The following is a 26,171-nucleotide window of genomic DNA, read 5'->3' as shown; positions in this document are numbered from 1 at the left end:
GGATTTGGAGGCAGATGTATAAGATGGATGAAGTTCTGCATAAGCACAGTCAATTTCTCTGTTCTTATCAATGGTTCCCCTACCGGTTTCTTCTCCTCACAGAGAGGCCTAAGGCAAGGAGACCCATTATCTCCTTTCCTCTTCATCATTGCCATAGAAAGTCTTAATGATATGTTGAAAATTGCTCAAGAAAATAGCTGGTTGAAGGGATTCAAGGCTTCACACAAGGAAGCTCAAACTTGGAGATTACCCATTTGTAGTACGCTGATGATACATTGATCTTTTGTGAGGTTAGTAAGAACCAGCTCATTATTCTCAGGGTCATTTTTGTTCTTTTTGAAGCAATCTCAGGATTACACATCAACTGGAATAAGAGCTTCTTATATCCAGTTAATGAGGTTCCTAACCTAACCTTAATGGCTGGGGTCCTTGGTGGAAGTATTGGGGAGCTACCAACTGTATATCTGGGCATGCCTCTGGGTGATCAGAATAGGTCTATAGATATATGGAATGGGGTGGTAGAGAAGTGCGAGAAGAGGTTGGTGAACTGGAAAAATCAATATCTCTCCTTAGGAGGAAGATTAACACTAATCAATAGTGTTTTGGACTCTATGCCTACCTATATGATGTCCTTTTTCCCTATCCCTGATGAGGTCATTGTGAGATTGGATGTTCTAAGAAGAAATTTTCTCTGGGAAGGGAACAGTAAAACCAAGAAATTCCACTTGGTAAAATGGGATGCACTGATTGGGAGTAAACAAAAAGGGGGTATGGGGGTCAGGAACTTAAAAACTCAGAACCAATGTCTTATGATGAAGTGGCTCTGGAGATTTGCTTCTAGTGAGTTAGCTCTCTGGAAAGAAGTAATCCAGTTGAAGTATGAAATGGCAGATTATTGGACCACCAGAATGGTCACTGATTCTTATGGGATCAACCTTTGGAGGTCCATTAGAAACCTGTGGCCAAAGCTTAGAGAAAATTCCAGCATAAGAACAGAAGATAGCAAGAAAGTACTTTTCTGGGAAGACAAATGGTTAGATCAAGGCCCCCTAAGGGACACCTTCAATGATATTTACACCCTAAACCAACAACAAAGGGCCACCGTGACCGAAGTCTGGTCAAATCAGGGATGAAATTTGAGCTTTAGAAGACCTTTTAATGACTGGGAGATTTTGAGGTTAGTTGAGTTCTACATCAAATTGGAGCAATTCAAAGGAACTTCAACTGACCAAGATAGATTGGAGTGGAAAGGCCACAGTCAAGGTAGTTTCAGTGTGAAAGGGGCCTATAAAAAATTTAACCCTTATGATAATCAGATTGAGGACTGGCCTTGGAAGCTTATATGGAAAGTCAAAATTCCTTATAAAGTTTCTTGCTTCACTTGGCTTGTGGCCAAACAAGCTGTTTTAACCCAAGAAAACCTCATGAAAAGGGGGATACATCTAAGTCCTAGGTGTTTTTTCTGTGAAGAAAAGGTTGAGACTGTAACCCACCTTTTTATACACTGCAGGATTACCCTTCAACTATGGGAAATGTTTCTAAGTAAGAAGGGTCTGAACTGGGTAATGCCAAGGAAAATAGATCAGACTTTGAAGATCTGGAGCAGTTATGCTAACCTGTCAGACCATAAGGATAGGTGGAAAATTATACCAGCTTGCATCTGGTGGGCTGCTTGGACTGAAAGAAACCTCAGGTGCCATCAAAACAAGAGCAACAATATCCAGAAGATGAAGATGAAGTGCTTAGTTTTGTTTCATTTTTGGTGTAAACAGGAGTATAGGGAAGATCTAGAATCAAGTATGGATGTCTTAGGATCATTGTAATTTTTTGTTAAAAGGGTTGAAGATCTTCTAGATACTCCTCCTCAATTGTAATTAGGAAACCTGTAACTTCTTGTGGCAGGTTTCTGTTTTTGTGGAAATAGAATACAAGTTGTTACCTTCTCAAAAAAATAAAAAATAAAAAATCAAGGAGCACATATAAAGGAGACACGCATTCAGGAACATCATAAGAAGGAGAAGTTCACAAGATCGACTGGTACAACTTCACTTGAACTGTAATACTAGTCACTCTTTTGTCTTGCACTAAACATTGTATTCGTTAAGAAATTGTCAGTGAGCATACAAGTAAAAGAGAGATCAGCATGAGTTATACAAGTAGAGGTTATAGCCAAGAAAGCAAATTTGGTTATGTCCAGATCAGAAGTTTTCAACAAAACTTTAACACAAGACTACTCAAAGCTCTAAAGGAAACCATTGCAACCCAAGGGGACTGGACAAGGCACAACATTGGTGATCCGAACCGGGATAAAATTCTCTAGCTCTATACTTTGGTTTTATCAATTATCTATTATTGCTTTACTATTACTAACCTGCAGCCAAGTCAACAGTGATCACAAGAAAAAATTCAATTCAAACCCCCTTGGGTTTCAGAGATTGTCTGCTAGAAAAGATGAATACAAAATTTGAATTTGAAAGGTATTGTACGGCAAAGAACTGTTGCAATAGAGCTATTGTAACAAGAAACCTGCTCCACAGCTTCTCTACTCAGGGCAATGCATTCTCCAGTCAGCAGTCCATAGAGCAAGTCCAAGGTCAAATTTAGTAACACTAACGGAAGAAACAAATGGTAGGTAAATTTTTCATGTTCACACTAACATTATAGGTGTGAAACATATTACTCCCTCTGTCCAACAATAATTGTCCATTATTGACTTTGCACACTTTTTAAGAAACTATAAATAGAAGGGTAATTTTACTATATGCCCCTTTGAATATAATAAAAGCAATGTCCTGAAAAATGTAATAGAGAAATGATTAGTATAGTGGCCAACTATTATTGGGCGAAGTGATTATTTGAAAGACTTAAATGAATACCAATCAATTTTACTTTTGCATATTACATGATCAATACTCACTTAGACGTTCATCCAAAATTTATAGAAAACTATGCAATTTTGGCTTCAAGAGAAAATATAGGGTTCTTAATATTGTGGGATCACACGGGGTATGTGGTTGTTGTTGAAACAGATGACTAAACAACATAATTGTTTGTTTTATGTAGTAAGTATTTACTCCCGTCGTTTCAATTTATTTGTCTTAAATGAATACAAAATTTAAGAGCATAAAGAAAACTTTTGACTCTTGAAGTCTTGAGCTAAATGTATGTTTAACATACCAAAATAGTTGTTTCAATCTGTGGTCTTAAACATGCCATGTCATTTCTACAACAGAGTGTCAAGGATAAAATGAGAATGTTGGGAGTTAAGAACTTACTACTATAGAAAGAGTCATTTTTCTTAAATAAACTTCAAAAAAAAGAAAGTAAGACACATAAATTGATACAAAGGGAGTACTATATACTTTAGAAAGCATGTCCGGTACATACCGTGGAAACTAGCTACTCTGTTTCATTTTATATTAGCACTTTTCTTCTTTTTAGTTTGTTCCAAAAAGAATATAGTAACACATTTCTATATTTGGAAATTCATTAAATTTTAACTTCTCTTTTGACCCTTAATAACCTGCTCTTAATAGTTATACAAATGTTATTTGCACATTTAAGATCACAAGTACCAATTGCTCTGTGTAAAGATCTATATTTTTCTTTCTTAACTTCAGTCCAGTCAAACAACATATAAAATGAAAGGGAGGGTATTTGACAAGTACAAGCCTCTCTGTCCTTCAAAGTCTATCCCAGCAATCTTCATCTTCTAACATTGCAGCTTCTTCATATTTGAGAGCTTTGTATCAGTTTGACAACTTTAAATTGGACCTGTCAGATAAACTACGACAAGGAATTAAAGTGCAGAGACCATATTCTAGTTTCTTTTTGGTGATACTCCTTTTACCTTCAACTGCAACAGAAGACCACTGAAATTGAGAGGACATGGTGAGAGGGTGATACAGCTATGTTTAACAATCGATGAACACAGAAATTGATGAAGTCAAACTGGGGGGGAGGGGGGGGGGGGGCAGCACCCTGTCGTGTCTCTAATGCAATAAAAGAACACCTTGCATTTCTTGCATCATAGAGAAAATTTAACCATTTCAAAACTTCCTGTGATCCTTGACAATCCTGGTTACCTCATCATTACATTGACAAAGATCTAAGTAAAAGCATGTGATGATTAGTCGTCACATTACAAAGCATGCCATAATTGAAAATCTAAACTATTAAGGTTAGTTATTTTTTGTGAATTGCATCACAAAGCTGAATAAGGGTGTCGGAAATTTTTCCGAGGCAATCGATAAGTTGGCTGCCTTGACTTCTGATCAAATGAACCCGACCAGCATCAAAATTGTTCAAATCAGCAAGCATGCAATCTCTATCATCCATTGTATTTCCTTCAGCTATTGCAGTGATCATTTCTGCATTTTCTCTAAGAGTTGCAGCCATCATTTCTTCTGGATTATCTACATTATACTGCTCAGTCTTTACCTTACTAACTATGCTAAGGTTTGGAAGTTCAGTCATTTCCTCCGGACTGGATGTCTCGCGCTTTATTTCTAAACTTGAATTCTCATGCCTTGGGGCTTCCAAATTTGCATCTATGCTAGCTTCATGCTTTATCCCCATCTTGGATTGCTCATACTTCCTGTTTTCATTTAAGATGCGTCTCCATGGATTCAATCTTTCCTCCATTTTGTACCTTTTTGTCTTCGTCCTTCGCCGTTGCCTTTTAGGACCTATGGTACAAGAATGTTAACACATTTAGATATGGCCAATGTCGTACACAAGATATTTTGTAGGCAGTAGCGGTATTTGAAAAATAAACAAATGAAAATTGATATAACAACATTAAATTAATAAAAACTATTTAAAGTGTAATAATAAAACATAAATCAAGTAAATTACTACACAAATTGAATTCTAGTTCAACTAGTCTATTTTATCCTAATTTGACTAGGAATTGGAGGTTGGAGGTTGGAGATTCGAAACTCCTTAACAACATTTACGTTATCACAGGCAAAAGTTACTGAAAAGGCCCAAAAATCAAACACAAAGCTGCACTTGCTGAGGCTTGAACTTGGGAGCACCACTGCACTAGCCATGAGCCAAACAAAGGAAGCTCATTTTTCAAGCAGTGTCATTTATGTTATTTCTAGTTATATTCGGTTCTTTTCAGATTATTTATATATATATAATAGAAAAAATTATAAGTCAACAAAGCAGCGTCGGTTGACACCCCCTTGACATAGGGTGGGTCCGCCCCTGAAGATAGCGAAAGTCAATTTTCTTTTCAAGAGATTGTTTTTCTTTCTAAATTCTTCTTTTTCTTTGGTATATACTTGCACTATATAACAAACCATGACTACACTACAAAGTTTGTTTTATAGAGTGCAGGATGGACAGTTGTGCTAATTAATTCTAGAATGCTACTCCCTCCATTTAAAAAAAGAATGGCCTAGTTTGACTTGGAACGGAGTTTAAGAAAAGACAAAAGACTTTTTAAACTTGTGGTTCTAAATGAAAGTTATGTCAAATGTACCAAAATGTCATTTAATCTTGTGACCTTAAACATGCCACGTGGAAAGTTGAAGTTAAAGTGTTACCAAAAAAGGAAAGGGGTCATTCTTTTTTAAATAGACTAGAAATGAAACTAGGTCATTATTTTTGAAACAGAGGGAGTATAATAATGATGAAGATCTGCAGTCATTAACTTCGGCAAATGACAAGATTCACCAAGTCATTTTGCACTAAATCAGGCAGCAGATCCCAGAAGATAAAATTACAAGTTCATATGCTCACTTAAATGAAGAAGGGAAAAAGAGAGCAAAGAACCATATTCATGGCTAGTTAACTGAATGCCGATTAAAAAAAAACTGAATGCTGACATTTGCACTCCAAGGAATCAACCCCTTCCACTTATTAATGGAGGAGAGCTTGGTGGCATACTTAAAACACTTACCCGAAATAAGATACATTTTATCCTTGTGACCTAATCAATGTTTTAAAAAGTGGAGGTGCAAGAGGCCTAAGTTGTGCAGACTCTTCACTTTCGATGATGCACCCGTGACCGATTCTCCAATAATACACTGCTTTTGGAGAATCGCACACGCACCCATGGAATTTTTTGAAGAGTCGAGCAACATAGCAAGAGGCGCAAGGTCAACCACTTTACTTTACATTGTATGAGGCGTAGTTCCCAATCATTTTACTTTACACTGTAGCAGATGCCTGTTGTGCAGAAAGAACAAACATGAAACTAATCACTTATTTCTGCACTATAGCTTTGTGACTAAGATATAGAACCTATTCTTTAATCTCTTCAAAGTCAGTTGGGTTATGCTGAGAACCATTAAACAACTGCCACACTGCTGGACTGGAAAGGGCATAGGGAAGGGGAAGCGGAAGATATGGCAGACCTTTCCTGCATGTGTTTGGTGGCTGATTGGAAGGAGAGAAACCAAAGATGTTTTGAGATTAAATATGAGAATATTTACACTGTAATACAGATGTATTTCCCTTTTAGGTATTTGGTGTAAACTAGAAGATGTCAATACAATAGATAGGATGATAGATTTTCTCAGCTCCCTACAGTAATTGTAAAGGAGCTGCTCTGTATGTAATTTTTGGCACAATCTTTGTGCTTCATTTATACAAAATTAAGTTCCCAAGATGTGGGACATAAGCCCAATGAATATTTAACATATTAATATACTTTTGATAAGGTAATGTTGATATTGTTTTTTTTGTTGTTGCTTGTAAACAAAAATTACAAAAGAAAGTTTAAATTACATAAATGTTTTAGAAAATTCCAAAAAAAATTAGAACGTATAAGGAAATATAATATAAATTTCCTATTATAAGATGAAATTATAACCATTTTCTTGTCAAGGCAAAATAACTGCAATAGTATAAAATCATTCTTCATCAAAATACTGATTTTTTGTCAAACATTTTCACGTATTATTTGTACAAAAGTTGAATGTCCGACATTAGTTTTTAAGTGAAAAGAAAATCTTATGAAAAATTTGTACAATAAAGATGAGCCTCCATTAATTAGTTTCTTCATCTCTTAAGAGCCAATTAGTTGTTTTTCCCAAACACCAACGAATAGCCCATTAGAGTTGGTTAAGTTAAGACCAAAATGTTTTTTTCTCGTTTCTTTGTAAAATCTCTTCACTTCAATCTCAAGGTCGCTGCTTCTACATTTGGTTTCTCTCTGTCCATTGGCTCTTGAAGCCGCTGTTACCACCAGTCATTCCAGTCGTCTCACCTACAGCACACTTTTGCGATCACTACTCCAATCAGTCACGTTCTTCACACCTAAATTCTTTTACAAGCAACTAGATAAGGTTGTATATTTTGAAGGAAAAAAATAACCTAATCTAGTTGCTCGTAAACGAAATATAGGTGTGAAGAATAGGTTGTATTTCATTACTATTTTCTTTCTAAACTGGGTCATTTATAATGTTTACTTGAGCAATTCCTTTTATGGATTTTTCTCCTTCTCTTCCAAAAGGTCTAATTTAGATGTGGATTTTGTAATTGCAAGGGTTCAGCAAGGTACGCTCCTCTCCTACAAGGGGCTAGGTGAGTCTTGCAATATGCTCAAACCTTTGGAGCACAACTAATGTATCCACTTCCCAATCATTTAGGTTTCTTTTGAACGGGAAGTTCCATACTTGTGTTGACCATGCTCCTTCTACTGTTTTCTCTTTACGTAGAACCAGGCCATAAATGTTTGGAGAGAGATTTTCCAGACAAGAATTAGCAAGCCATTAGTCCTCCCAGAAAGATGTTCTGCAACCATTAACTACCCTAGAAGGCTGTGATTGGTCCAAAGGGCGGGTCACAGACGGATTTCTCGGTTATCAAAAAAAAAAAAAAAAAACTACCCTAGTGGAGGTGTGAGCCTTCATCAGAAGCTAAAGTGTTCTTATGGATCTCAACAAAGGGAGTTTACTTCCTTTGTTATCCCCCATCATATCTAGCTCTTATTATGCCTACCCAATAAGCTTGAGGTTACTGAGAATATCTCCACAGCAACTTCAATTTGAGTGCTTAACTCTGCCATTTCAAATTCCTGATGCCTAACCCACCTTGTTTCTTCCCATGCATCACCTTGCACCATTTAACTAAATGGAACCCCTTATCCTCCTCCTTTCCATTCCGCAGAAAATCCCTCCTAATCTTATCAATCCTCTGTATAACCCTATCTGGACTGGGGAATAAAGACAGCATATATATTGACAGAGCATCAAGCACTGAACTAATGAGAGTGACCCTGCCCCTCAAGATAAGTATTGAGCCTTCCACCCTGTCAGTTTCCTTTCACACTTCTAAATTACCAAATCTCACATTTCTTTAGAATTTGATTTGGCTTAGAATTGAATCAACTTTTTGCTTTTTGACTCTATAAACCTTTTAAGTTATAATTAAAAAATTTCCACACACATCAATCAATCAATTGTGACTCAATCCCAAACTCTATGAGGTTTGCTATACAAATCCTGAGTGCTGATCAACACATACTCACATAGTGGAACTGTGTAAGAACTCTTAAAAAGAACCATATGCTAGACCAATGGTGGCAGGTTGAATCAAACAAAAGTTTTTCCTAACATTATTCAACATATATAAAAAATAAAAATAAAAAGATGATTAAATAAATCTCTCCCTTGGGTAGTAAAAATCACAGAGTATCAGGTATGTCAAGACTCAAGTGTACTATTCCAATAATCCCTGTCATCCTCTGTTATGTTGCTGGTCAGCTAGTCTAACCGATGAGAGGTTTTTGTTCCCATTCATATTTCAGTAGCTGGTCTAACTTCTTTTCAGCCTTACTTTAGCCAAGTGCCTCATTATTTTCTTAACTTCAATCCTTTCACCAACAAAAATTTATCAATAACAGAGCCTAGTATCGTTGACTCTGGCATCTCCCCTCATTCTTAGATGACGATTTTACCTCTATATTGATCATATAGTGTTGGAAAAATCCTTACAGACAAATTTGCCACAAATTTCCACATTCCGTCTGAAAAGTTCACAAGCATCATAAATGGAGAGTTCTTATCCCTCCACTTTAAGCTCTCAATTCCTTTGTATTTCAGTTATCATATCATTGATCAAGTGTAAGATAATCAAATTCTAGGCTTAAGTTTGTCTTTGACCACATTTTACACCATTTAGTGCCGTCAAAAAGGTTATTCAGAGTGAGAAATCGTCAAACAGATCAAAAAGTTTAATGGATTTTTAGTGAGAGAAACTTTATCCAGTTTTATTACCATCTTTGTTTGGTAAAAAAAAAAACTGCTTTTCAATATCCTTTGATCTAATAGTCTCTTAATCTAGACGGAGTATGCTCCAAGGGGTGCTAAGAGCAAACTCAATCCAAATTCTGTTTGCTCTTGAAAATATTTCTCCCAACGTACTTAATAAATTACTACTTTACTGAGGCGTGCATATATGATAAGTGTTTGTTATAAACTGATTTGTCCTAGTACAATATCCTAGACACCGAACATATGGAAATTCAAGTTCTTAATCTAGTTTGTCTATAAATTTACAAAACAAGAGCTAGTGAAATCCTGATTAATATCACACATTTATTGAACAAATTATTCACACTGCAGTATGAACTCAAATCCCGACTAAATCATCAAATAAGATTGAATCAAATTGAATCCAATCTTAAATTTCCAAACAGGGTCAACAATTATCGGCACAAAGTTCTCTTTAATGATCTATACTAAGACTTAACCAGAGGACTCTTCTAAACAAAAGCACACCCTTCATAATTTTTCCGACAAGATTGTACCTGAGGAAATGGGGAAGGCAGAGGAACTAAAAGTGCCTTGCTAATAGAAGCAAACAACTATTCTTCTCTAAAGAGAAGATACAATAGAGTCATTTTGAGACACAAGAAATCCATATAAATTCCATAATGTTTTTAATACTTGCTAAAATTGCATGTCATATTTCTGATAAACAACAAATTCATGCTACTTCAAAAGTTGATTAGAACGGAGGCAGTACCAATTTCCAAGAAAGCATTATTTCCTTGAACCTGCTGTGCTTCCGGGTCGGTATCCGGGTCAGTTTCAGCACCACCGCCATCCTCACCCTCTAAACTCAAATACCTAGCAATCGCATTAAACAACTCGAAATCAAACTGCTCCGGCAGATCCAATTCCCTCTTCCTCTCCTCATCGAACGAATCCCAATAGGCCGATTCCCAGGGCTTCACTTTATTGTACTGTTCCAACATAGATTCCCACCTCCGTTTACACTGATTCAAACTCCGATTCACACCCAGTGAGTTGCAATTGTGCACGGTCGACTGCCATTTCTGGAAAGAGGCAAGGGTATTGCCGCATTCAATTTGAGTTGCTTTCATTTCGTTCACAAGGGTGACTGACTCATGTAATGTCCAGTCAGGCGCCGCCTGTGAACGCGTCCGTAGTGAACCGCCGCTCCTCTCCATTTTTGACGCCCAATTTTTCTGAATCTAATGCCTGACGCTCAACATAGCTGCTGGAATTGGGAAGAAGAGCAGTATGAAGAAGAAGTTAGATGATCTAATGGGAACCTGTGCTCAATTTGTTTGCTTGCTACACTAATATGGAGTATTTACACCTTTGGGGTCTCCTTGTTGGAGGTCTCGAGCTTGAAATTTGTTGGTCAAAAGCAAGAATTTGCTTTCTGGATCGAACTTGACTTAATGTGGATTATTATTTACGTAATTTGCAAGTTATTGCACACATCCAAAAGATAGCAATTGCAGATTTCCCATAAAAAAGTTTTATATTTTGATTAATACTTTCATAAAACGATTCCATAAGGGCTAGGGAGTGAATGGTAAATCAACCTAAAAGCAATTTATTTTATTTTAATTTTAAAAATTTGAAAATAAATTTATAAAAGAATTTGATATTATTATTAACATGTCTATTTAAAGATATTTATAAAGATTAACAATTTTTTTTTAATTTCATCCCTTCAATGCTACTATCACTATCCACATTACTAGTCACCCAACGATAGCCGCTATACTTCATTATCAATTATCATCATCATTGTTAATAATAATTATTTAGTATCATTATCATAATAATTACTATTATTAACCATTAGTTACTATTAACCATTGATCACTACCCATAACACCATCATTTATCACGACCATCCCAATTGACTAGGGATGACAATGAGCGCGCGGGAACAGAGCGGGTTTAAGGCTATGCAGGGTGAGCTGGGTTTAAAGTTGTGCGGAGCGGAGAGGAATGTGGGCGGGTTGAAGTGGTTTTTTTAAAAAAAACTAATGCAGGACGAACGAATTGCGGGTCTATGCAATTTTATGCCCACTTAATTTTAACATTTTATATGTGATAAAAGTAATAGAGCATTATCTATTAAGATAGTTTCTAATAAGTTACTAAAAATTATTCAATCAAAACTAATAAAATTAATTACATGCTTCACAATTGACTTCAAAAAACAAAAATGTTAAGCTAGTTTTCATATAACTTTACATTAACATACATTGTTCACTAAGTTAAAAGTCTCAAGTTTGCCAACATAAAGAGTGAAACATAAAATTTACCCTTTTGTTTTTCTTCAACAAACACTAACCTACAATTCCTGTTAAGTCTTCTCACATTTTATAGGAACCTATTTTCCCTTCACCAAATTTTTACTTACAAGTACAGTCTATTGATGATTATAATGATAATCAACTGCAGCACAACCTGTCTCCTTTTCCTCTTTTTCTTTTAGTAAACTTGAATAAAGTTCTTTAAATTCACTGTAGTATGTCTTTATATTGCTTTTTTTGGTTCTGTATAATTTCACCTGTGGAAGATTGTCTTCAAATTGGGGACATGTTGAGCTAGTCGTCATCTGGCTCAGCTGAAAAGTCAGGCTCCTCGGGCTTCTGAAACGTAGGCATGTCCATATCCTTCATCTTCTGAACTCCTCTCCTTGTGTGTGCAGCAAATTTTGATGCCAATATTGTAACTCCAAGGTTTTGCTTTACATTTGAAGAATTTGTTGGTGTAGTCTTCGTTTGTTGATCATCCTCGTGTTCACATTCACTTTCATATGCTGATTGATCATCCTCAGGAGCATAAGACAAGGACTCACCTCTATAAAGCTCTTTGGCCAGCTTTCTCCTCTTGAAACGACGCCAAGCAGCTTGAACGAAACAAGCAGCCCAAGTTCTCCAGTGGTGAGAGTAATAACGGAAGGTGTGCTGTAGCTTTTTACTATGAAGACGTCTGAATTGATTGGCTACAAACTTGAGATCCTCTGCATGTAATGCAAAAGCTTCTACTTCTGACAGCGCTCTCACTGTTCTCGTTGATGAAGGCAAGTTAAGAGTGGATCGTGGCAACAACGCCCAGGCAAGGAGTTCCTCGCCACAAAAGTCACCTGGCCTCAAAGTAATTGAGTTGAAGAAGCCTGTTCTCCCTCCATTTGTAGTTGAGCTCTCTAATGTTCCTCTAATAACAAAGAGCATTTCAGTTACCGGATCACCCTCACGTACAATGTACGTTCCTTGAGTACTTAACGAAGAACTCAGACGTTCACATATGGCATCAAGCAGTTGATCATCCATTTGTGAGAAGAAGGGAACCTGCAAAATAGAACAACTCAAGCAAATCAAAGAAGAAAGAAAAATACACTTCACTTGTTTGAGATTATCGCAGTACCAAAATGCAAGTACTTCGCGTCATTTTAATAACTATTGATATTACAAATTTGGGGTGTAATGAGAGAACTCAGAGAGAAAATGACTTACACGCCGAACAAGGTCTAAACATAGGTGGCGTTGAATGTCACGGCGAAGGTCTGAAGGTAAAGCAAGCAGGATAGATTCTTCATCTACTCCTCGAGTGGCAAGCCACTTGTACTGTACAAAACGTCTAACACGTTCTTGTAGATCCTGAGGAAGTTGGCGATGCCTCATCCATTCTTCAGTATCTCGTCGCTTGAGCCTCCATTCTTCAAGCCTCACAGTGATAGATTGTAAGTATGTCTACATTAATAAAAAGGGAGAAATTAGACTCGAGTTTGAAGAGCTTTTTTCAAAATGAAATGTACAAGTTCACAGTATAGAAGATGTAGAAAGAAGCATTCTCTGTTGAAGCTGCAAAAACATGAAAAACTACTGGTCCAAATCTATATTAACCAAAAAGAATCAAAAGAAAGAGAGTCCAATCTTCGCCAGAATTCAAAGTTGTAGTCTATGAGGATTTCAAATGTGATATTAAGACAAGGTTTGTCACTCATACCTGCATGTTTCCAATCAAATGAGCAAACAGAACTAGCCCAAAAATAGCAATAAGAATGGCAAATGAAGTTTCCCATATATATGTGCTTGTGGTCAAATTCTGGCCGTAAGAACTGCAAAAGATCAGAAAACAAAGTGCTCAATATCCCTGATTCGCGATGCTGCAGCAAATAGCACAATTTTGCAGATAATCGTAATTACCAAAGATATACTTAAGAAGAGTTATTCAAATGGCTATTTAATTACTGATTTTGAATAATGACTTAATGATAACACCTTATGCACCATAAACAAAAACCATTTTGGACCTTTGAGATATATGCTTAATATTAAAGAAATTGGCTTGATAATCGTAGATAATAGTGGCCAAGTAAATGGTACTATTGGAAACCATACCTCAAATTTTGTAAACCCCACCACAAGCAGTACAAGTACTTCTCAAGGAACTTAGAGGAGACAACATTGTTTGTAACTGCATTTGCAAATATTCCAAAGTCGAAAATGGTCGAGTTGGAAGGATAGCAGTTGCTGAAAACTTGGGTGCTGTTTACCCATGTTATCCTGTCTGCATGGTCTGTAGTACCACAGTCGAGGAAACGACTGGAGCATTGTAAAGGACTAAGCTCCTTTTCGCAAGCTATTTTCCAGCATGTAGCATATCTCTCAATTGACAATAAATACCAGGAAGCACCAAGGACCTACAATAAAAGCACCCTGATTCACTATCCAAGAGTAACAAAAACTTTAAGAATATTTCTATTTATACAAATAGCAAGTACCTAAATTAAGGACAGGACTAAACTTACATGGCTTGCCAACATGTAGAGTAGCAAATTGTAAGCAGCCCCTGCCCAAGCTGTTTTTGTGACAACCCCGGCAGCTTTAATAATTTGAGAACTCAATGGGAAAATCAGATAGAGTCTTGGCAGATATTGCAGCAGGACTATAAGTACAAGAGCATTGTTAGTGTGATCGGAATGAGAACTTCTAATCGCCGGTATGATGAACCATATTACAATCTGCAAAAGGAAAAACAGCTAAATCCATGAGTATTTCTCTCTTTTTTTAACATGAAGATGGATTATACTCCAATACTAAATTGCTAATTGATCTATCATGACTTGTAATGTAATTGTTTCCTATAATAATTAGCATCAACATACATTCTAATAGTTCAAAAGAACAACCACAAAGTGACATAGCTGAATTTGTTCAGGCGAAAACAATGGCGGAGCTTCACTAAGGGGGTCAAAATATGAAGAAGTTATTCTTCGAAAGGAAATTCAACATCTACTCATACAACATAAAAGATAGTTTTAACCATTTATAAACAATGTATTTCCGCCAAAGGGGGTTCAGATGAACTTCTTAGGAAAAGACGATTTCTCCATCTAGAAAGATAGCTTTTCGATACATAATGTTTAAAATGCACAACAACAATCAAACTAACCACAATTTTCCACTGGTCAAGACATGTTATACTAGCCTAATTCAGGATTATTTGTTCTTCAATCTTATTAAAACAAATAATCGACTATACAAAGACAAACTAAAGCAGACTTCATTCTTGAAACATGATTATGAAGTACCTGAGGAAGAGGCAGAGCAGCAATAGCATCAATGAAGAATTCAGACTTCAAGTACTTCCTTGCAATCAATTTCTTATCCTTAACAAGTTCACCCCTTCCAAACACCCTTGAACTTCTTGAAACATAAGCAGTCCTGAACTTAAATATCACATGTAACAAATAGAAAACATCTGCTACTGTTCGAAAACATGTAACACTAATCCCAAGATTCAAGTCAATTGTCATACATGAAGATTTCCCCCTATTCACCACTGATGGAAGGTAAAAAAACAATGGATCCATGAAGAGAGCTATCAAACAAGAAAACAAGAATACCCTATTCCATTGTATAACAATTTCACTTCCTGGATCAAGAATTTTCTTTTTCCCAGGTACATAATTTTCTGGGAAAACCTTAAATTTCCCAAATTTAGGAACTTTACTAGCTCCAACTTTGTCAACATTTCTACCATCAAGATACAAAGGTAGCTGCTTTTCAAGAACATGGTTCTCATTCTTCTCCCATGAACTTTCAAGATTCTGTTTCCCATCATTATAAAACCTAATAAAATCCTCAAAAATATTAACAAAAAAAAAAAAAAAAAACTAGAAATAAAAAAATACAGAAAAAATACACTTGAAAAGTTTACCTTACCGTCTTGGCTTTCTTGAACTCCATCATAACCTTTACAGACAAAAATACCTACAAATCTTCAATACACAATGCAGAAGCCAAGAAAATACCAAAATGGTAAAAAGATTGAATTTTTACCCTTTTCAAGAAGTTCCATTTCAGAAAATGCTATAAATAAAAATGTAAACTTTGCTAAAAAATACTCACATGGCTGAAAAATTCAAAAAAATTCTCAAATGGGGTTTGAAAGTAACCATAAAAATGAATGAAGAAAGAGGAGTTGAAGTGGGCAGAAACAACTCTGGTTTTCTGTGTGTATTTAATTTAAAGGGGTTGACTTTACTTGGAAGATCACAAAAAGACAAAGAGTATATTAAAGAAAAATAGATAAAAACAGCTCAGAATATACTAAAAAAAAATTGATGCTGCAAATTGGATATGGAAGTTCAAGTGAATACAGTCGTGCAGGCCATAATTGAAGACAGTTTTTTCTTTTTAATTTATTTTTAGAGAAAAGACAGTCAAATTTATTTTACAGAAAAGACGGTCAAATCATATTGGACAACTAAATACTCCCTCCATTTCATATTAATTGAATTTTTGAGGCATTTTTTATTTTTTAAATTAACTTAATTATTCAGTTTTTAAGACTACGTTTAGAGTGTTCTTCCAATTTTACCTTCATTTGGATTTTCAATGTGAAGACTTCAATAAATTTGACAATAATTAATAAGGGTAAAAATGGAAAACTATGTTCAATTTATGTTTTAATCTACTTTTCTTAAAGGGTGTGAAACACCTCAAAAATTCAATTAATATGGAATGGAGGGAGTATGGACGAGTGAGTATATATTTCTTCTTCCAATAATAGTTATTCATTATTAACTTGATCTACAATATAAGTATTAAATTTAAATGTTTTGAAAAATGTATTAGATAGGGTAATGCTAAATAGCCAGAGAATTTGACCAGAAATTTTAAAAAGTCTATAATATCCTTTTTATTTTAAAATAAATTGATCTTTTTTCCATTTTTTAATTATAAGGTATTACAGTTAAAAAAGTAAAAATGTTCACCGAAGGTAAAATAAATAGAAAAGAGTAAATTATCTCTTGATTTTTAAAAATGGATAAGTATTGTTAGACAACTATTTTTAGTATAATAGAAAAGTAAAGATAGACAGAGTAGTAGTAAAACTTCGTTTGTCCCATATTAATTGATCGCTTTTCTAAAAAATCTTGTCCCAAATTACTTGATCACTTACTAAATCAAGATAAAATTAATTAAATTTTTTTCCACTTTACCTCTATAATTAATATCATCATCTTGCTTAATGTTTCCATAATTTCTTTTGATCTCTATCAATATAGATAAAGAGTAAATTAATTAAATTGATTATTTGTATATGATTTCTTAAATATCATGTAAAATAAAAAATGATTAGTTACTATGAAACGGAAGGAATAGTATCTTCTGCAAAATTAAAATTAAAATAATTAGGAAATCAAGAGTTGCATAAAATTTATTATATTAGAGAATTTTTGGGACAGATGAAATGGACACCAAAATCAAGAGATGCATTTACTAAATGCATCAACTACTCCACCTAGGTGGCATAACCAACTTTCTGAAAGTACTATTGGTAACTTTTAATATGGGGCATCAGCTAGGTTAAGAAGAGACAGGGCTGCATGAATAGAAATGCAGTACTACTCAATGTTAATCGAATAATATTTGTTCATTATTGACTTTACAAATTTATTAAGAAATTATATATAAAAAAGTTATTTTATTATTTTTTGTTCACATTTACTTGATACACCCATTAAAAAAATAATTAATGATACAAGTTTTAATCAAACTATCCTCTATTAAATGATATCTTGGAAAATAAGTATTTAATGTTGAGGGTAAAACATAAAAAAAAAATTATTTTTTCTATTTTAAAATAAGTGACAAGTAAAAGTGAATATAATAAATAAAATGTCTTGAAAATGTAATACAAAAGTGACTATAATTAATGATAAGATTAAATTAGGAACTAAGATCAAGTATTGTTAGACATCTCAAAATAGTATAGTGAATAACTATTGTTTGTACGGAGGAAGTAGTACTTATATTATTTATATGATAGAGATTCTAGATACATCTTCTGAGTCTATAATATTTTCTGTTTCAAAATAGTTATCACATTTCATTAATGATAATTTTTTCAACTCTAACACTCCACACCTACCACTCACCCTACCCGCCTCTACCAGTGGGTGCTTTATTAGTTATTACTCACTCATGTGTTGTGTTTGAGGATAAACAATAATAAAATTAGCTCAGGAAAGTATGATTAATTCATTTGTTTAAGTTTGAGCAGATATAATGACCTGATTATTTAGTTATTCAATCTGTTTTGATCCGTTTAAATTTAATTTATTTAAAAGTTGAATTGATTTGAGTTAAGTTATATAGCCAAACTAACCTATCATTTTCGTTAAAATAAAAAATCAGTAATTGTGACTCATTATTTAACTAATCTTTATTCAAGTAACTTTGCCATAGGATGAAATAATAATTCATTTGTTGGTTTAACTCATTTTATTCTGCCTAAATTCAGTTTGAATAGCTCATTTGAGGTATTTTTTTAAATATATTAAAATAGATGAAGTAATCACAGGTCCCACTGAGAATAAGCCCAAAATCAACTTTTGTGGTTTTCATCTGTCAAAACTCAAAAGGAGTATATTCATATGTCGGTAGAGTCCCTTTTTCTGTGTAAACATAAAAAGACAATAGCTTGTGTGAGGCGTGACAAAATAATACAATGTTATAATAAAATATTAATGGCACAAGAATTGCCAAATGTCCTCATAATATTGCTCGCTACATACGTAAACATTGCAATTTTGTGGAAATCTACAATTCGAGTGGAGACTGTACAAGATGTGTTCAATTTCAATTAGGTTCAATCATAAACCCTAGGTCATGCTAAAGGGCTCGAAAATTCCATAAAGATATCAAAATCTCTAATATTTCATAAATTCATTGAATATTCATAAAGAGATCAAATTCAAATCATCTTAGTTCGAAAAATACGTCACAAACGGCCCTTGAATCACGGATAAAACAGAATTGTACCCGCACTATTTACTATTTATCAATAAAGTTGTATTTTTTCATATTTTATTTGTGATTGCAATTTATTTTTTGTCACTTTAAAATTTGTTACAAACACCACATTCAAAATGATTTGCATAAACTTGTATTTTAATAATAATAAAAAAACATTTACATATTTTGATTAAAACCTCTCACGTGTTTGATGATGTGACGAAAATGTGTCCTAATTAAGATGATCCCACTTTTCATTAACAAATTACAATCGATCATGTAATACAATTTAACTCACTAAAGAAAATAATCAATAAACTTTGTTAATATTATAATTAGAACAATCTTTTTTGGGATAATGTTAAATTATTTTCAAATAGAGAAATAATAAAACATGATAATTTTGAGACATTAAACAAAAACGTGATGATCAATGATAAGTAAAGATGTAAAATTCGACTATATATATATTTTTAAAATGTTAAGTGATTTTACCTTTACAATGTTATCAAATAGCAAATATACAATACTATAACTTATTATTTGAGTCGCTCTCAATTATTTTTATATCTATAGATGAAAAACAATATGAAGCATTATTCGTTTATGAGTAATTATGAGTGTCAACAATATTAATTAAGGAATTTGACACATAAACTTGTTGAACGTTAGACATACTTAAGATGTACAATCAACACTTTAACGACATAAGTATCACATAATTAAACCCCACACGTGAACCTCTAAATATTTTGCAATACCCAACCTCAAGACAAGTCCTAAAACTATCTTTTAAAACATTGGTGTGGACTGTGGAGATTGATTTTCACAGCTCGATAAAGTTCGAATTAAAACACACATGCCAGTTGAGGTTATGGTCCCACAAACATAGAAATATGATAAAAAATTGGGGCGTAAAATCCGCCTGATAATGTTGTAGGCACGTGCGAGGAAAACATAATATCCGCTAATCTCTCATAAAGATTGGAATAATAGAAAATACATATCAGAAAAACATAAAAAATGAACGGAAATAATTTGAGTAGATAAAAAATAACCAAAAAAAGGGGGAAAAAATAGTCATTTTTTATTTTATTTTTAATATTCAAACGCATCTCCGATATTTTATTTTCTTGCAACTCAGCTCCTTCAAATAGTTTCATATCACAATATTAGACACAAGAATTTAATAAGTACTCTTATTAAATATAGTTGGAGTTGTGAGTTTTTTGTATAAGCCTATAAGGGTATATTGTTACCATATGATTCTTGAGAATTAATTTGATTAATTATTGAAGCTAACTGAATTAAATTAATTCAATATTTTAAATTAAGAGTTAGCTATTTAATACGATGGAAAAAGTATTATAAGAATATGATTTTAAAAGAAATATCTTAAAATATTGATAAAAAATCACACTCGAAAAATGAAACTTGTCAAATATTTTAGGAAGAAAGGGGTATTGGGTTGCTTAATGAATTGATTTGTCAACATATAATGCGGGAGGTTGTTGGAATGTATGCGTCCACCAATGATCACAGGACCAGGTCCCTCGACAGAATTAAGGTGCAGAAAATAAATAGCACAATGTAAAACAGGCACAAGAGTTTTACGTGGAAACCTCCTTGCTCAAGGGAGTAAAACCACTACCTGTCACACAAAATTTTCCAAATATTTTCACTAATCTTCTCAAGCAAAAGTGAAACACAGATTACACCCACAACAGTGAGATTAACACCCTAATCCCACACTAAGTAATACTCCTATTACTTAAACGAGCCAAAGCAATAATCTTATTACCCACTAAACCAACTAACTATTAGTTGATCTAGACTTTAAAAATCCTCAAGGCTCACTCTAGCCACCACCTACAATCTCCAAGACAAGAGCTAAACAAGCAGCAACTCTGTTGCACCACACATCAACTACCTCTAGTAGACACTCTTAGTTAACTCTACTCAAGACAACATCAAAACAAAGATGAAAAAGACTTGACCAAAACTTAGATTATTCGACTAACTAACTCTAGTTAATACGACTCGAACTAAATATTTAGACAAGCAACCGATCTACTATCCTTTATAACTTAGGAGTAGATTTACAATGTAAACACCTAAGACACAAAGCTCAAAATTCAACAAAGACTCTTTTTAACTCTATCAGGTCCCTTTATTGAGTTGAGTAATGTTCTTCCTTGAAGGTGACCTTCTTTTCAAGCTTATGAATTTTCAGAGAAAATTCAAGTTTTTGTTTGCCAAATCTTGAGTTTGTATTTTGGAGAAGAAACTATATCAAAATGATACAAACTCTTTGGGACCGCCCATTGGCTGAGAGCCTGCTTCCCTAAAGGGACGTGCACCTACCACATCAGAGGTGACAACTTTTCTGACAGTTGTCTTGTCGTCCTTTTCATATTTGTAGTCTTGCAGGGACCAGGTCCCTTGCAATGTTCTTTGTGAGTTCTTGAGAAGACTTACTAACTCTCTTTCTCTTTTGAATGAATGAATTTTCTTGTTATTTGTCATTTCTAATTATATTGACCAAAAAGAATTATTGTCCATCGGACAAACAACCTCGTCCGTTTCTATTGGTGAAGTACGCTGACGACTTCACCAACCCACTGATAGGACATCTTTACATTTGTACACCATTATAAATCTGGACGAGAGAACTCTGTTAGGGATCCGGCCCCTGCATTTGTGAGCCACTGAAACAGATAGTCTCGTCCGCTCTTTCTATTGGTGCAGTACACTGCACTTTTCACCTACCGCCTGACATGACATCTTTACAGTTGTACCACATTTGAATTTGGACGAGAGCACTCTGCCAGGGATCGGGTCCCTGCCTTTGTGAAGATCATCAAAACACCTAGAATATAACATTTTCCCCCTTTTTGATGATGACACACAAATATTCCTCACACTGAGTTTATTCATTCATTTCCCCTGTCGTCAGTCTCGATAACAAGGATCTGATTCCTTGTTAGACCTCTAAGTTTGTTAAATCATCAAAACTTAACATCAGCTACAAAATAACATTTTCCCTTTTTTGATGAAAACAAACTTATTTACCTTCTTTCCCCTTTCACAAGTTCCCCCTATCGACATGACTCTTCAGGTAACTGGATTGGTCCCCTTATTTTCATCATCCCCGAAGTTTATCAAATTATCAAAACTTCACATCATCAACAAAATAACATTTCCCCCATTTTTGATGATGACAAACTTGTTCAACTTCTTCCCCCTATCTGTATGACCATGTCCTCTTCAAGTAGCTAGCAATGATTCCCCTTATCGGCATGACCATGTCTTCTTCAAGTAGCTAACATCATTAATCTCATACCTTAATAATTTTCCCCTTTTTGACATCATAAAAAAATGTTAAAGCAGTAAACCATGTTGACAGAAATGCAGTCATGCAAATTCATGGCCACTTGGAAAACACTAAGCATGAGTAAAAATGCATAAAGTAATGAGACAAGTCAGTAGAAACAAATCATTTTTTCATTCAAAAATAAAAGATCAGCAATCGAAGCATTGCACATATAATTATGAATGAGAACCAGACAATGCCCACTGAGTTTCGATAGAAAATGAGGAAGACTGACACGAGAGTTTAGGAAAAGATGGGATGACTTAGGAGCAGCGGATTAAAAGAATAAAATTAGTAGAGCATATGCCTTAGCCTCTCGTGAAGTTCACATTTTTTGTTGCCCAAGCTTCATGTTGAACCTTCAGGGCTGCCAATTTTTTATTTTATTTTATTTTTTTAACTTGGTCCATCCGATTGTGCTGTTTCAGAAGCTGAGCCTTTAGGCAAACCATTTCGGTATCCCTGTTAGCAAGAGCAACTGTCATAACTTCCAACGCTAGCCTGAGTTTTTCATGACAGAAAGATTAGTGTTATCAAACTTACTCACGGCCTCCGAGATGAATAGATCGATAACTGAGGAACCATTTCGGTTTTTTTCATTTTCATTTTTTTTTGTGTTTTTTTTTCCAGACACCATCCTATTAAGAATACTTTGAGCTCTCAAAATATCAATATTTTCCTTTTTGAACATCATCTTTTCCACCTTCTTATTTTTGCTTGTTGGACTTGGTCCCTTTTCACACAAAAAAAATCATCGAGAAATTCTCCAGTAGGAACCAAGGGTTTACACATTTGAAGTGTTTTTGAAAAAGGAGAACAGAAGGTTTTGAAAATTTCTTATTTTGGAAAGGGATTTGAACAGAAATATGGAGTATAAAGGAAGTGAAAGAAAATGTCATTTTGGTACTCAAATGATGGGACAACAGTCAGATACCTAAATGACAAAAATATGGCAATTGCAATGGTTCTTATGCATAATTCAAACTGCAATGTTAAGAGTGCTAATTTTCGAGAACGGATCGGGTCCCTCTCTGTAGTTTGAATGTGATTGCCTAGATCTGTCCTGACCTCTCTTTTCCTTCACCCTTTTGCTATGTGTGTATACCTACAAAAAGTATGGGACTGAATTTACTAAAACATACATAATTGAAAAGCAAGGATACCCGCTCCCTTTGCATAGTTATGAGAGAGTTGATTGCTTCAGGCAGGATCCATTCAAAAAGGTTTCAACATTTCCACCATCAGTTTGATTATCTCAGCCAGGTCTTCTAAGAGCTTCAAGATGCTGCTTGGTCCACAAGAGTTGAGCACACCAAGCTGCACTTGCTACATTCTCTACCTCAGTTGTTAAAAAAACAACTAAATCTTGCATTTTAGTTCCCAGTGAATTAGAGATCAGCCTAGAAAACGATCCATTTCTGAGATATTATTTCTATCAACTTCATACCCAGCATAATCAGAATTATCAAGTTCCTCCAAATCAAAAAGTCTGCTGATGGACAAAATAGAACCAGGTCCTTGTCTTCTTTAAACGTCTTAGGATTCTCTTAGCAGCCTTCAAATGTGATTTTGTTGGACAATATTAGAATCTTGCATAAATCCTAACACTTGCATCATTTACATCTGGACCAGATCCATCATCATCCAACTTCAAGTTGGTCTCCATGGGAGTATCAATTGTCTTGACATCCATAATATGAAAACTTCTTCAGTAGTTTCTCTGAGCTGGAACCAGGTCCATGTTCTGGACAAACTGGTCCTTGCTCATGGCTTTGGTGAAGATGTCAGTCACTTGATCTTCCATTTTACAAAACTTCATGATGACATTACCCTCTTTACCATTGTCTCGACTTCAAGTATGTTAAGCCTTTTGAGCAGCTCATTGATGTAATTTTCTTGACAACCAAGGGTACCTTTAGAGGTTTGCTTGATCTATAGCTCCAAGAAGAAATTTAATTCTTCCATTATGCTCACTTTAAAAACTCACTATTCATGAGTGCAACAAATTCTTCACACAACACATCAAAGGTTGCTTCAAAGATGACATCATTAATATGTACTTGAATAATCAACAATTTCTTTCCTTGTGATTTCAAAAAGAGGGTTTTTTCAATTTTACCTCTTTTGAAGCCATTGTTGAAGAGGAATTTGGACACCCTATCAGCTTGTTGGGGAACCGAGTGTTATACTTTGGTTCTTTCAAACTGAGCTTAATCAACTTCTTTATTCTCACCTTCAAAATTCACATTATCAGTTTAAACTGCATCATCTTTGTTCAACATTGTCTACCGGACCAGGTCCCTCATCAAGTTCATCAAATGCATCAGCTTTCTTGAGATTGTTGGATTCATGAAGATGATGTTATTTAGCAAGCTCACTATTTAGACCATCTCTCTGAATCTGAAACTTCTTTGTTTTGCAGCTTCTCAATTCTTCCACACTCATCAAAAGTCACATGAACACTTTCTTTAATACACAATTCTTGTTTTTATGCACTTGATAAGCCTTGCTAGAGGAAGAATATTCCACAACTATTCTTTCATCACCATTGAGATTAGACTTCTCAATATCATTATTGTGGTCACAGAACATGTACTATTCACCATTAAAGCCTGAAAGTTCTTTGAAAGATTAACATCCTGCATATTCCACTTAAAGGATGGTATGATCTACTTCTTTTTAACACAAGCATCACAAATTTTGTCATCTGCAAATTTTATTTTGAGCAGACCGAGGACCAGGTCCCTTGACACAAGTTTGTTCAGAAAGAAGAACTCACGTGACCAAGTCTCAAGTATCATAGATAAGTATTCTTACTTTGAGCACCAAGGAAAGTGAGAATGTTGCAACGAGAAGTGTGTGGATCAACAATATACATATTTTTGTTTGTTAAATTGGCCAATGAATAATAACTCCGTCAATTTCGAGGCCTCCCATTTTAAAGGACGAAAATTTTAGTTTAAGTTTATATTCATTATTTGTTAAAATTGGCCGGTGAAGAAATTACCGCCAAGGCCTCCCATGTTCATAAGACAGATTTTTATTTTAGAGTCATTATTTGAGTTATTCATTTTTATTCTTATTTATTTATGGCGAAATGGTCGACGGGACCCTTATGCTTATACACGTTTGTATTATGAACCCTTCTATTTAATCTTTTATCAACTGAATCCTTATACTTAGTCGAGAGAAGAATTTTAAACCATTTTATCATGTGTGTAGTTCAATTGCCTTTAAATAAATGATATATCAAATCAACGTCATCTAAATTAATGACATGCCATAATTATCTTTATTAAATATTTTTTAAAACTATTAATCAAAATTATATAATAAAATATGAAATAATAAAATTTTAATTTATTTTTAAAAAATAAAATTTGAAACACCATACTTTATCTCCCCATTGCCACCTTGAAACCGTCAAAATCTAAAGCCTTCGCCGCCATCTTCGTCTTAGTCATCATCGCAGCTCTTGCGGCGACCACATGTACTCTCTTCCTCACCCGTTTTCATTTCCGTCGCATCGTGGCCAACAGATTTGACCGAAAAACCTCTTCGTTATCGTGGCCAGATCCCACCCTCACTCGCCTCGTTCTTCTTCCACTAACTTGCGTCGTCTTTCTCACACTCCATTGCTTTGAATAGTGGTCTCAGGCGATCACTGCCACCGCTGCTCTCTCCCTCCGCCAGACGAATCAGTTGATTCAAGGAGGTGCCAATGTCAAGATCTGCTAAAGAAGATGTCAAGATTGGGAAGAAGAAAGAAAAATGGATCGGACAGGGATGGTGATGAGATGGAGATGGCTAAAGATAGAGGTGAGCCGATGGGCTGAGGAAGAAAACTTTTTTTAGTTATTTGAAAGTTTCATTATTTTAATGTTTCATTTTTCTATTTTTTAAATATTTTTTTAGCTTAAATAGGATAGTCACTCGCCTTAACGAGAGTAAATTCACGAATTTTTGACAACTCAACCATGTTGATGCCACATAAGCCAAGTCAATGGTCAAAGAGGTTTTGATAAATTGTGTTTTATTAAGTTTAAGGGTTCAATTGATAAAGAGTTAGGTAGAAGAGTTCACAGTACAAACACATACAAGTACAAGAGTTTATTAGATCATTTCGCCTTTATTGATTACTAACATTTTTACTAAGTGTGTTTACAGGTATCCCGGAGTCGCTTTCCATTAAAGTTATTCCAGTGGAGTTCTAATATGTTTAATTATGTCTATTATAGATGTTAGACAAATCTT

The 26,171-nt window shown here is 34.6% G+C and overlaps 2 protein-coding genes across 5 annotated transcripts; both read right to left on the bottom strand.

Annotated features, from left to right (window-relative positions):
- Positions 1-4,007: 4,007 nt before the first annotated feature.
- LOC125826116 (trihelix transcription factor ASR3) lies at positions 4,008-10,555 on the bottom strand. Its single transcript, XM_049505419.1, has 2 exons — positions 9,985-10,555; positions 4,008-4,688 (listed from the first exon to the last, which is right to left on the bottom strand). The coding sequence occupies exons 1-2, from the start codon at positions 10,430-10,432 to the stop codon at positions 4,186-4,188; spliced, it is 951 nt and encodes a 316-aa protein (XP_049361376.1). The 5' UTR covers positions 10,433-10,555; the 3' UTR covers positions 4,008-4,185.
- Positions 10,556-11,440: 885 nt separating this feature from the next.
- LOC125826094 (probable cyclic nucleotide-gated ion channel 14) lies at positions 11,441-15,802 on the bottom strand. 4 transcript variants are annotated; one of them, XM_049505394.1, is made up of 8 exons: positions 15,650-15,802; positions 15,459-15,493; positions 14,830-15,370; positions 14,047-14,259; positions 13,637-13,938; positions 13,242-13,353; positions 12,749-12,985; positions 11,441-12,583 (listed from the first exon to the last, which is right to left on the bottom strand). In XM_049505394.1, exons 2-8 carry the CDS (start codon positions 15,488-15,490, stop codon positions 11,837-11,839), a joined length of 2,184 nt encoding a protein of 727 aa, XP_049361351.1. In that variant the 5' UTR covers positions 15,491-15,493; positions 15,650-15,802; the 3' UTR covers positions 11,441-11,836. The 4 variants fall into 4 exon arrangements, with proteins under 4 accessions (XP_049361351.1, XP_049361352.1, XP_049361354.1 ...); XM_049505395.1 differs by lacking the exon at positions 15,650-15,802 and adding an exon at positions 15,581-15,597; XM_049505397.1 differs by lacking the exon at positions 15,650-15,802 and having other exon boundaries at positions 14,830-15,348; positions 15,459-15,617.
- Between the last annotated feature and the right edge of the window lie 10,369 nt (positions 15,803-26,171).

The sequence above is a fragment of the Solanum verrucosum genome, unplaced genomic scaffold (assembly GCF_900185275.1).
Source record: "Solanum verrucosum unplaced genomic scaffold, falcon-dt-bn FXZP01000060.1, whole genome shotgun sequence".
Classification (NCBI taxonomy): Eukaryota; Viridiplantae; Streptophyta; class Magnoliopsida; order Solanales; family Solanaceae; genus Solanum; species Solanum verrucosum.
Note: the sequence above shows the minus strand (reverse complement) of the source record. Positions and strands in the feature narration are given on the sequence as shown.